At 36.0% G+C, this 13,657-nt stretch overlaps 1 protein-coding gene across 1 annotated transcript in view; it reads left to right on the forward strand.

Moving 5' to 3' along the window:
- TRPM3 (transient receptor potential cation channel subfamily M member 3) overlaps positions 1-13,657 on the forward strand; it is a 621,182-nt gene that overhangs the window by 298,887 nt on the left and 308,638 nt on the right. The window contains 1 exon segment of the mRNA XM_049770922.1: positions 8,024-8,195. Coding sequence (XP_049626879.1) covers positions 8,024-8,195 — 172 coding nt within the window.

Below are 13,657 nucleotides of genomic sequence, written 5' to 3' on the forward strand. Positions count from 1 at the left end.
AACTTGCTTATATGTATATATATTGTGCATACATTTATATTTATATCATTGGTCTTGTTTAAATTGTATATAGTTGAACAAATATATATATATAAATTTATATATTCAAACTATGTATAGTTGAAAGATATATATATATAAGATATATATATATATATATAAAACCAATGTTCATATATTGGTTAAATTTTTGAATGACTTTGAGGTCAAAAATTTAAAAAATTTACCATCATATACCCTTATAACTGAAGGAGAAAGGGGAACAGTGTATTTGCAAAAATGGTTGGGGTTAGGGTGTTGACGGTTTAGTCTGGCATATTATATAATTTTCAATTGAAATAGCAAAAAACAATAGTATCAGCACTTTTGTAGTATGTAGTATTAACACCATTTTTTAATTTATTTTTGTTTTGGGGCCATACCTCGCAGTGCTCAGGAGTAACCAAGCAGTTTCTCCTGACTCTGCATTCAGAATTCATCCCTGACAGTGCTCAGTGGACCCTAGGGATTCCGGGATCAAACCTGGATCAGCCATGCACAAGACAAGTACTTCACCCAGACTTAGCATCTATTTCTTTAAATAATTTTTTGTTTCTTTTTGGGCCACACCTGGTGACACTGAGAAGTCACACCTGGCTATGTGTTCAGAAATTGTCCCTGATTTTGGAAGGCTATATGGGATGCAGGGGATCTAAACGAGGTCCTTCCTAGGTCAGCTGCACGCAAGGCCAGGGCCCTACCACTGTGCTATCACTCTGGCCCCAGATTTAGCATCTGTTTTCAAAAAATTTTGAACATTAAATTATCACACTAGCAACTCTAAATACTGATTTTTATTATCACTACCACCCTCCCCATTTTACCAAGAGTAGTACCCAAAAAACAGAGGTGAATAACTTATCCAATGTTATAAGACTAACAAAAAAGTATTGATTTTTAAATCTTGGCAAACATGCAACCCAAACTATATCCTTATTTATTATGCAACACACGTCAGGATCATGACGTGCTCATTTGTACTCTGATCTATGAGTTTCTACCTCATGCAAAACCCCAGTGAGGTGGCTAAAATAATAAGTAATCTCCCTTTACACTTGGAGACACACAAAGCTAAATAACCTACATAAGGTCATTCAGTTGGAACGTAGGTCGAGACAGATGTTATATCCTCTTGAAGGTGAGGAAGAATTGTACTGGGACCGGTATGTAAAGAAATCGAGGATGAGAGTTGGATCCTTAGTAAGAGTAGGAACCAAAATTGACTTGAATTCAAGTCAGGAAATTATAGACACACAGGAAATACATGGAAATTGGGGGTGTAACACAAAATTGCTAGTAAAAAGAAGCTAGTGGTCATGAACTCAAGATACATCAGCAGGGCCCTAGCGAGGGAGGGCATTTGCCTTGCAGGAAGCCAATCCAGGATGGATCCCGGTTTGAACCCTGACATCCAGTATGGTCCCCTGAGCCTGCCAGGAGTGACTTCTGAGCACAGAACCAGGAGTAACTTCTGAGTACCGCCAGATGTGACCCAAAAACCAAAGAGAAAAAAAATCAGTAAGTTACAATAGAGATACTTGGAGACAATGATCTTAGGTTTTCTCTAGATAACAAGAGATCAGTTGGGGCTGCATCATTAGAAGGATTGAGCCAATATCACTCTTCTTACTCAGCTGGTCATTGGGAGGGTTCTCTAGTAAGTCCTCATGAAAGTAATTACATACGAGAAGTCACATGTGGACTTCTCTAGTAGATTGCTTTACTAACACAGTAGCTGACTTTCCATAGTATAAAAAAAATAAAGCTAAGAGAAACTCATTTCTGATTGACTTTTTGAAATCATATGCCACAAATTTTAATATGTTCTTTTTTACCATGTCACTGAATCTAGCCCAAACCACAGGAAAATTTTCTAGGTATGCCTGTACACATTTTTAAATTACCTCCACTCATCAATGATTATTACTAAAGTGAATACTTTTGAGAACTCAGGGACTTTATTCCATTGTTAGAATGCCCTATGATGATACAAGCTTTCTTTCCCTCGGGATCAGGCAAAAGAAAATTCACTTATTCAAGTGAAAAGACTGAAAAGATATTACAAATCTCAGTAGCTCACAAGTCAAGGCACACATTTCAAAGAAAGATATAATTGAGTCACCCTTGAATTTTAGTGGGAGTTGTATAGCTAAAGTACTTAGGCACTCTTTGGAGATAAATCCTTAGGTGCGCTGATTCCTTGTTCAGATTGTCCAGCTGTGAGGAAGCAGCTGGGTTTCAATATGACCCTGCTTTATACCTATGCTCACAATAGAGCTGCCTGAATAAGAAACATCAAGCCATACTCCCACTCACTCAATCCCTTTTATGAATGAGGACATGCAGTGCCTTTATTTATTTATTTTTATTTTATTCTCTTCATAGACATGTTTCTTTATCTCAAAGACAGAGATTGCTTCAAACTTCTCAGCTGCACCCCTCATCCCTTTAAAAAAAAATGGATGCCTGTTTCCTGAGAGAACCTTGTGGTTCATTTTGTTTCTCTTCTGAAATACAAATGCTATTTGCTTCCTGCTGGGTCCTTCCTGACCTCATTATACTCCAGGGTTCTAGATGATTTATCAGGAACTCTGAGCAGCAGTCAGAAGAATTTTAATACTCAGCTAAGCTACTGGCAAAAATGTCCAATAGCAAAATCATAATTTCTCTATTAATTTATAATTGTGCTAGATTCTCTGCCTTCTTTCTATTGGTCTATAAGAAATTTGAAGCAAGCTAAAGAAATTTTAAGGAAAATGTGTTTTGTGGGGTAAATTCCATCAGTACAATTACTCTTTTGTGCCTGTATAGTCTTTGTGTGTGTGTGTGTGTGTGGTTTTTGGGTCACACCCGGCAGTGCTCAGGGGTTACTCCTGGCTCCATGCTCAGAAATTGCTCCTGGCAGGCACGGGGGACCATATGGGACTCTGGGATTCGAATCAATGACCTCCTGCATGAAAGGCAAACGCCTTACCTCCATGCTATCTCTCCAGCCCTGCCTGTATAGTCTTGAGTATTTTGTTTGTTTGGACCATACCTGGCTATATTCAAGGCTTACTCTTGATTTTGGGTTTAGGTATCATCCCTGGAGATACTTGGGGGATAATATTCAGTGCTGGGGTCTAAACCATCACCAGCCTCATGCCAAGCAAAGGTCTTACCTACTATACTATCTCTCTGGCCCAAATTGGAGTAGCTTTATCTATGAGCATGAAACAAATGTGAAAGTGTTTATCAATGCCTGGAATACAAATAGTCAATTGCTGATAACTTTCTTCCTGCCCGAATTAAAATTATGAGGCTGTTGAGAGAAAGAATAATTGGTAGTTTACATATCTCTGTCTCTGAGACCTGCTTGGAATATGGAGAAATATACATCACCAAATAATAAAATCTGGAATTGCAAGAGGCCTGTGAATGATAAATAAATTACCTGATTGGCCTCAATTCGAATTATTTGGAGAAGATGTTCCAGGTGATCAAACTACCTTCCACTTTAGAAAAGCCCACAAATGCATGCAAAGCTAGAACAGAAGAGAACTGTTTTTATGTAGACAATATAGCAGAAGGGCATTTTCTGTACAAACTTAGAAAACACAAATGTACTTTGTAGTACATGCTATACAAATTAACCTTTAAAACAGAACACCTCTAGAAATTATAATTAGTTAATTAATGAGTAAAGAATTTTCTCATCTACACTTGACAAGAGAGGAGAAATGCATTATGGGTGTAGTTATCTATGATAGTCAGAGTATTAAATATAAAATTCATTTCATTCTGAGTATAGATACTACTGTGTACAATCTCTAGAGATCACCTACTATGTCAGCCTTTCTGCCACGGTTCACTCTTTCTCAACACAGATTCTTCATCACAACTACAAAACCAGAGAATTATATGAGCTATTTTCTTTTGACAAACACCTTCAAGGATGATATATGCAACGAACTATTCTAAACTTTTCAAAAAGAAGGTGATCCAATATACCCAACACATATCAGAGGTTTTATTTATTTTTCATGAAACACTGGCTATGAAATGATAATCTAATAATTTATAAGTCATGAACATATTAGTCTTACTGCACAAGGGCATGCATCCACCCACCCACACATTTTTTTTAAAATTCCCTTTTTTGAGCTCTTAACAGTAGACATAGGTACATCGCCTCCAAGATTTTGTCAAAAGAAACTTCATTTATATTTATATGAAAAATATGTTTTTAATTTAAAAAACAATAGGAAGATCAGCAAATCTTTTGTAGATATGCAAATTATAAATCAAATAGAAGAAGGCTGTTGCTATGTTTATTATGAAAAATATTAAGTAGATAGTGTAGCTTAGATCAAAATGCTTTCCTTTAGACTACTCAAGCAATTATTTTTAAATTTGTTCTTTTTTTGTTTTTTGTTTTCTGGGTCACAACCTGCAGTGCTCAGGGGTTACTCCTGGCTTTATGTTCAGAAATCACCCCTGGCAGGCTCAGGGGACGATATGGGATGCCGGGATTCGATCCACCGTCCTTCTGCATGAAAGGCAAATGCCTTATTTCCATGTTATCTCTCCAGCCACTTAATTTGCTCTTAACCAGTGAACAATTCTAAAGCACTGTCATCTTCTGGGTGCTCTTGTGTTGGGTATTTGGTGAATTGGTTTCTACTTGTATTTTTACTTATATTTACTACATGTAAATCCTTTATGTAGCAGTGATAATGCAGAGGTTGGGCATTTGCCTTGCACATGGCTGACCTAGGACGGGCCCCGGTGTCACATTTGGTCCCCGAGCCAGGAGCGATTTCTGAGCGCAGAGCCAGGATTAACCTCATATGGTGTGGCCCCCAAAAAAACAAACAACAAAAAAAGTTTAAATACTTTATGTAAAAATTGAGTTAATGTTCTGTCTCTCCATTTCATTTTTGTCATTAGCTGGCATTTGGAATTCCAGTACATAGTAGTTAAAAAATTAATGCAAATTTAAAGGGAATTTGTATTTATAGATTACTAGGATGGTGCCAGGTAGATTGCACATATAATTCTCATCAAATTTCCATGAGGTAAGTGGTTTTAACTCCATTATAAATTAAAAAATGAGACCTGGAGTCACTAGCCATTGCAAAATAGGGATTCAAACACATTAAATGGGTCAAATATTCAGGATAGTTCTTGGATTCAGGATCTCATTCATAACTATAGAATAAATTAGGACATTTCACTTATGTCTTATACTGATGTTGCCTATTCCCCAGCAGACAAGTTCTTTATTATATTACTACCTTTAACTTTCTTTCATATAAGAACAAATGAATTGAAGAGCGGTTAAGATGAAGAATTTAAAATTTATGAATGATAATGTGAACTTGACATTCTTGCCCTGACTAATTTAAATGTACAGATTTTTCTATGTGTTGCTTACCCATGTTTCACAAGAAAAGAAGGTCAAAACTCAGAAGACAGAAGCTCTAGTGCACTTAGAATTCAGTAATGGATGAAAATAGATGTTAAAATAAGTCAGATGATTTAATTTTGTGCTCTGATTTACAGATTGTGGTGAGTATGCCAGCTTAGGTCAGAATTATTCATTTAATATTTAATTATTTTAAATTTAATTATTTAATTATTCCTTTATTCATTTAAAAAATTTACTTTTAATGATGGTCTTAAGTAAGGCCCTTTGGAAAGAGAAAAGAAATTTTCATGTTTCAGATTGACCTAGTATCTAGGAATCACTCTCATACATATTTTAACTTCCAAACAATCTATTCTCTCCTGCCTTTCACAAGATTATTTTGGGTCTTTTTCCTTCTTGTATGGGGCCTAGAGCAGATCTGCTGTTAAGAGAGACTAGAAAAGAAACCATTTTCTTTTGTCCAAAAGCACAATACAGAGGCACTCTAAAAATAAGAGGAAGTGTTTTTGCTAATCTTTTTTTCAACAAAGCATTAATATTTATTGATGCACATTCTGCCATGAAATGAATGTTTTATGATCAAAAACAATTGACAGTAAAATGTAAATTCCACCTATAAATTCTCTACTTTTCCGGTGATCAAGAACTCTGGATGAGATGAACAAGTCACTCTTTTCATATTTTAAGAAAACCCATTCACTCATCTAGACAAAGGAGTAATTGAATATTGTTCTTCATGATTACTGGAAATAAGAATCAAAAAGTTATGGGCTTCTTTTATCAATACGAGCCAACCAAGATATAGCTATGAAACAAGGTTATATTAATACTACATTAACAAATAGGACATATAAAGAGAACTGAAGGATATTTCAAAAGCTTAGTTACACATCTTAAATTTAGATTAGATCAATTTTCAAAGAATTCAAAAAAGAAGGTTTTTTCCCCTTTACTTTGAACAAAAGCATGTCTGTCTCAAAGCCTCCTATTCATTCACTATTTGTTGAGTAGATTCTATTAGTCAGGCACACAAATGTGGTTTTTGAAATCAGTATCAAGAGCTGAAAAATGACGTTCGTGAGATCTGACTCCTCGAGTTCGCCTTTACTAAATTACTTTGTAATTCCTTAAACAAACCACTTCATCTTGATATAGCTTTTATGGTGAATTATTGTCAGCTGAAAATAAAGTGTCTCAATTCCATAATTAATTAGTAAAGGCAAAGAAATTAAAGGAAAATAGCATGTTTATGTGTCTTGTCAAGTTCAGAGATTCAGAACAGGGATTGCTATCTTGAAACAATATAAAATTGAGATTTGAATTTTTCTTTTCATAGTGACTGAAGTTTCTCCCAAAATAATTTAAAGGTAGAAATGCTTGAGAGATAATGCAGGGGCATGAGGCATTTGCTTTGTACATGGCTGTTCTTTATTTTATTCTAACACTACATACAGTCCTCCCAAACCCTGCAAAAGATCACTGAGCACAGAACTAGGAATCTGAGTACTTCCCGTGTGGCTCAACCCCATCCACAATAAAATGAGTAGATTTTCCATCAAACATCACCTTGTTTTCATTGGGTATCAGTAGTTTGAGAATGGGGATAAACATATATTTTTTGAAAGGTCTTTATTTATTTTTTGGCCAGGGGGAGGGGATGGTACCAGGGACTAAATTCAGGATCTCTCATACATAAAAAATGCACTGAACAACACCTCACCAGTATCCAGGCATTTGACTTGTATCCAGGCATTGACTTAGAAGTCAAATAGATCCAGTGCTCATTCTGATTCTGTGTGTAGTAAACTTTTAAAGCACCTACCTTACCTATTTCTTTATTTGCAAAATAAACATAACTTTCAGCACTCTTGCAAGGAATACAGATAGTGTTTATAAAGTAACAAGCTTATAATAGGGTTTGCTTTTACTATCAAAAATAAGAAGGACCACTCTAAGCATTGCTGTTCTGGATCTCATAATTCACCATTATATTTTAAAAATATCCAAAAAGACTGAAATGAAGATGTTGGACCTAGTTTATAGTCATATCATATTTGTTTTTCATCCAACATTTCCACCTACATAAAGTATCTAATAATGATAGAGCTGATTTGAAATCACCATCTTCAAATAATAAAATGGCTCTGATAGTTATCTTCTCTTTTTTACTCCACACTCCACTATTCTCCAGAACCATGCTTGTTTCAATTTTCCTAATAGATTACGAACATCATAGGAAAGAAAAGGAAAAAATAAAATACCTACGTTTAAAATTCTTTGGTTCATCAATAAATAAGAAATCAACTTCATAATAAATCAATCATTCATGTGCAGATTTTTGAGTATACAGAAAGAACAAATACTAGTTTCTGTATTAATTCACTCAATAAAAATATCTTTCCTTTTAAAGGGAACACAGTCCATGTAACTTGCCCCATCCCCACATCTCTAGTAAGTAGAGGTTTCAGGCTATACCATAGCTGTACCATAGAAGTTGTTTTTATTTTCATTCTCTCTAGGTCTCCTTTTATTTCTTCTCTTTGACTTTTGCCTATTTCATTTAAAATCCTTCAGGTTGTCCGGCCCTATCAGACCATGTCCAATCCCATGAGCAAACTCACTGTTCTCAACAGCATGCATTCTCACTTCATTCTTGCTGACAATGGAACCACTGGAAAATATGGAGCTGAGGTGAAACTTCGAAGACAACTGGAGAAGCATATTTCACTACAGAAGATAAATACAAGTAAGTGGGCCCTATTCCCATTGTCATAGCTCCTAGAAAGTAGTTGAGAATATCTTTAAATACATCGTGCCGGCATATAAAAAAATGTAAGTATTGGTCTTATTTCAACTGGGCCAATGCTCAGGATTAGAGGAAGTTGTGCATTGGAGGAAAATGAGAGGTAAAGAAAGTGATTACACAATTAATGGGCTTAAATTCATTTATCAGGCATGAAAAATTCAAGCCCATCTGAGACTTGTAAATTCAAATAAGCTTTTCTTTCCAAAGTTTTCTTATTTCCTTTTCACAATACCCTAAGGAGGAAAATATCCCTGGGGAAATTGCTTCTGTTTATTAGCGATTTTTAGAAGCTAAACATAATGAAAGGAAAAGAAAAATACCCATTTTTGATATTAACAAGGCATTTCAAGTAAACTGACATTGTCTCAACTTAACTAACATCTAACTTGATGAAACTTTTAACTCTGTGTATTTATTCTATTTACCATATACAAATATTTATATATATGTGTCTATGTATTTGTACCACATAGTGCATGTGTTTTTTTCCTAAACATAAGTACATGTGCCCTGTGCTGTGTTTATTGTGTAGATATTCATTTTAACTATAAAAAGAAAACATAGCAAGCTCCCTAGATCACTAAGTGGCTGGCATTGAAAAAATGATTGAAGAATTAAGTCATCTAGTCATTTTCCTCACTAACTGAAGTTCAACTTGTTTTCACAAAGTAACATCCAAGCCTTTAGGAAAGGTTCAAACTTTGTGATCACTGAATGTCTTATGTAGAAATTAGATCTTATGAACTGATTTCAAAGTCTGCAAATCCAAACAACAGAAAGTTCCTCTCTAGATAAACCCACTTTCAAGAGATTCAACTTGGCCACATGGATTTTCTCTCATCTTGGTTTTTCTCTGCAGCTGTCATAAATGGGTTTACCTTTCGAGAGACCCTTCTTTCCCCAACTGGGATGTCACATTTTCTCAAGCCTGTCTTTTCTGTTTCTACTTTTAGAACAGTTGCTGTTTAAGCAGTCAAGTTTTATGCCTTCTTTCTTCTGCTTTACAGGAAAGTGTGGAATAACCCATTTTGGTTTTAATAACTGAAGTACAGCTGTATGTGGAAACTCTAAGATCCATATAGTTTTCAACTGTCTTTGCCAAGAGATAATAAAAAAAGTGTAGAAAAGCTAGAAATTTGACCCAGAGACCTGTAGAGTGCAATTATAATAAAGCATATAATGGTCAGTAGATTTTCTTCTGTTAACATTGAATTTTATTTTAATGTTTGATAAGATAGAAAAATAGGGGTATTATTTAGGGCTTGAGAAACTGCAGTATTACTCCTCTTTCACTATAAGGTTAAAAATCAGAACCTAAAGAGGAGTAACCTAAAAGGAGAGAAAAGGGTGGGAAGGAGATAAGGAGCATATTCAAGGCCAAGTTCAGTGCTCAATAATGAACAAAAGTTATTTGAACCCTTGCTGTAAAATTAATACAGGTTGTAGCATGGAGACAGATAGATTAGGGGCACACTATCAAGGGACTAATGTGCAAAACAAAAAAAAAGACAGAGACTTATCTGAAACTCCAGATCAAAGAAGTCCAGCTTGAGACTCCTGGAATGTTTCAAGTCCACAACAGGGTTAAGCCTACAGTTTGGGTGAAGATTGAACCCACAGTGTGAGTTGAGTGGTTTTAATTGAGTCTGTGCAGATGAAACCATTGAAATCCTGGTCATTGTAATCACCATCATTTATTAATTTAATTTTCCTCCTGGCTTTGGGGACTGTTTTGAAGCTTCATTAAACTTCATAGGCATTCCTTTAATGAAAGTGACTAAATAGGAAAAGGAAGGTTAAAAATTCTCTGCAGAGAACCCTGACATCACAAGAAGTTAAAAGGCACAGGATGGGGATCTTCCAGTCACATAATGAGTTATGTCATGAGTTAGTTCTACCACCCTAGTTCTATAGGGATATACAACTTATTCCAGTTTACCAATAGCTTTCGCAGTTTCAGTGTTGAAATTTCCATGTCCCTGAGCTCGTAATCTCAGGAAACAAAGATGGTGGGCAGCACCTCAAAATGAAAATCCTAGGATTCTCATAATTGCAGGAGAAGTAGAGAGTGAAGAAAACTTAAGAAGAGACCCAGGCGTATGGGAATCGGGCAGAATCTAGAGATTTCTGTTCCATTAGCACAAAAGCCAAGTATGCACTGAAAACACAAGAGCTTAAGAACAGTACCCCAAAAGAAGGGGAAAAGGCAATGTTCAAAACAGAATACAAACCTTTGATGTAACTCTGAGTCATTGTTCTAGAACAATTCTACTTTCAAATCTGGATAATATTTGTTTCTTTATAAGAGCAATGTTGCTCTTTCTATTGAAAATCAAATTTTATTCATAAGTGTACTCACACATTTTATTCTTAATCCCTTTTCATTTTCTTTATCAAACATTTAGGAAATCTAAAACAACTGTGTAATTCCATTTCTGGAGGCCAAGTTAGTCTCTTGAAAGTTAGAAACTACAGTAAAATAAGCTGAAACACCATAACACAAAATATACTTTTTAACCTTAATGTACATTTGAGTTTTAAAGAGCACACTTTTGACTACAAAGTTCTAGTTATACATTTTTATTATTTTATTTATTTATTTATTTTTGGTTTTGGGGCTATACCCGATGATACACAAGGATTACTCCTGCTGCTGGCTTGGGAGACCATTTGGGATGCAGGGGGATAGAACCACGGTCCATCCTAGGCTAGTTCAGGCAAAGCAGACACCTTACCGATTGCGCCACTACTCCGGCCCCGATTATACATTTATTTTTTAAAATTATGCAAATGTGGGGAAGGAGCAATAGCGCATCTGTAGGGCATTTGCCTCGCTCCTGGCTGACCCAGGACAGACCTGGATTCAATCTTCAGCGTCCCATACGCTCCCCTGAGCCAGCAGCAATTTCTGAGGGCAGTCCCAGGAGTAACCCCTGTGAGTTACAGGGTGTAGCCCAAAAACAAAAACAAAAAAAATTATGCAAATGTATGGCTAAAGAGATAACATGAGGGCTGTGGTACAGGCAGCCAGTTTAATAGCCTTAGGTATACCCTTAAGGCACTGTTGGGTGTCCTGGGTGATCCTCTCCACTGCAGGATCATAGCAACACATCATCTTGATCCCCTGGAATGAACTACCAGTCAGATTGACTGAGAATCACTGAAGAGGCACGTTGGCCTCCTGGCCCTCATGACCATTATATGTGGGAGACTCCCCCACATATATATGTGTGTAAAAATACACACACGTGTGTATATCTTTACACATACAATGTAAATATATTTTTTCTTCCGATTTTCTTAATAATATTACTTTATCTTACATTTTGTTTTTGGATTTTTTGGAGAGAAGCACACCCAGATGTGCTAAGGACTTTATCTTGACTCTCAGCTCAGGGATCACTCCTTATAAGGCTCAGGGGAACATAATGGGTGCCAGGGATCAGCCATGTGCCAGACTAACATCCGACCTACTGTCTTATTGCTGCAGCCTCAAGCTTACTTTTTAAATTTTTATTTTATTTTATTTTATGCACATGCATTCCAGTACTTCTCAAACTTCCTTTTATTGCTAGAATTTATTATATATCACTATACAAACTAGTGTGATAAATATTTTATTGATAGGATTCCAGTGGACTGCTCATTACTAAAGCTTTATAGGGCTTTATAGGGTGGTTCAACTCCCTTAACTTCCTATCATTCCAGGATTGACTCTAGAATGTCCCTGAGGCTATGCTAGTACACTCAATATTTTCTTTCTTTGCTGCCATTTCTCTTCACTCTGGGTGAGTTGTGTACCACAATGTCTTCCTCAAAGTCTATTTATTTCTTAGAGAAGTGACCATTTCCAGAAAAAAATTTCCTTAAATATTAAGTGAATGTTGTCCAGGGAAACCTTTTTTTTTTAATCAACATTCCAGTTAGCACTAATAACATGTTACTAGCCCTGATATCTTAGCTTCTCCTTGGCACTCTCGTAGGCATCTATTATCTTCTTCCCTTCCTCCATTCATTCCTGCTGTCAACAGTAAGTCTTAAATTATCATCACAGTTTACTGGAAGGTTTCATCTTACAGAAAATTTCTTCTAGATGTTCTACTTTTGAGGACATCTGCATTGAAACAGTTCCACTCAAAATTTTTCATATGTCATATTTAAAATATAAAACTTTAAACAATTCTTATAATTGCTTAAACAGATAGTTTTTAAATTATTATTTACCAGTCATGATTAAGATGTTAGAAAAGAAAAAAAGCAGAAAACAATTCACTGAGCTTAAATCAAGAGGGACAAACGGAGTAAACTGTGTGACTAAACAAGTAAATACATGATGTCTGGTAGGAAAATACTATTTAGGAACAAAAAGCAGAAAGGAATGGAGTGATAGTCCTCCTGAACAGTTCAGGGAGCCCTTCCCAGTCACTGCCCATGATTAGCATCTGGGCACTACTGGGTGTGTCTGAGAAACAAAAAGAAGGGAGGGAGGGGGGAAGATATAGGAGGTGACATAAAATGATAGTGTATAAACTTCCCATGCATGAGGCTTTGGGTTTTATCTTCCCTGCCACATGCTTCTTAGCATCTCACAAAAAAAATTAAAAGAAAAATGACAATAAGACAGAGGAAATTATATGCACAAATACTAATATGCACATTTGTGCACATACCCATTTATATTGGGAGGATAGCACAGCTCAGTAGTGACTTCTAAGAAGAGATGACATGTAATCAGAGAAATGAATGGAATCTTAGAGCCAACAATGGAAAGAGCTTTCTGGGAAAGTGAAAACAGGGACAAAGGCACCAGGTGTTTCAAGAATAAAAGACCTTTGTAAAGTATTAGGTTTTATTCCAACAGAGTTCTGAGCTGGCAGGCTATAGGATTTCTCAGATGATTTAAAAACTCACTCTGCTGTTATTGTGTAGAGATCAGACTAAGATAGGCGGCAAATTAAAGGTAGGGAGATGCTGCTAAGAGGCTATCAGTGATGCAGGTGAGAGACCAGACAATAGTGGTTTGAATTAGTATGATACTGGGGGTAGCAAAAACTGGATAATTGAAATAAAAATATTTATTTTATATGATTATCACTACAATCCATCCCCAGTATTTTACTTTTTTCTATCTTTGGACATACTTGGTGCTCAGGGCTCACTCCTGGCACTGCACTTGCAAGGCAAGCTCCTTCCCTACTATGTTCCCTAACATTATTCCCAGAAATTTTTCATCTTTTGAAATGGAAGTTGTCACTTCATTAAGCACTAAGTTCCCTTTACTCCCTCCTTAATGCCCATTTAACCACTGTTCTACTTCTACTCTTTGTGAATTTGCCGTGTGTGTGTGTGTGTGTGTGTGTGTGTGTGTGTGTGTGTGTGTGTGTGTGTGTGTTAGAGGCATC

This window comes from Suncus etruscus, chromosome 3 (genome assembly GCF_024139225.1).
Source record: "Suncus etruscus isolate mSunEtr1 chromosome 3, mSunEtr1.pri.cur, whole genome shotgun sequence".
NCBI lineage: Eukaryota > Metazoa > Chordata > Mammalia > Eulipotyphla > Soricidae > Suncus > Suncus etruscus.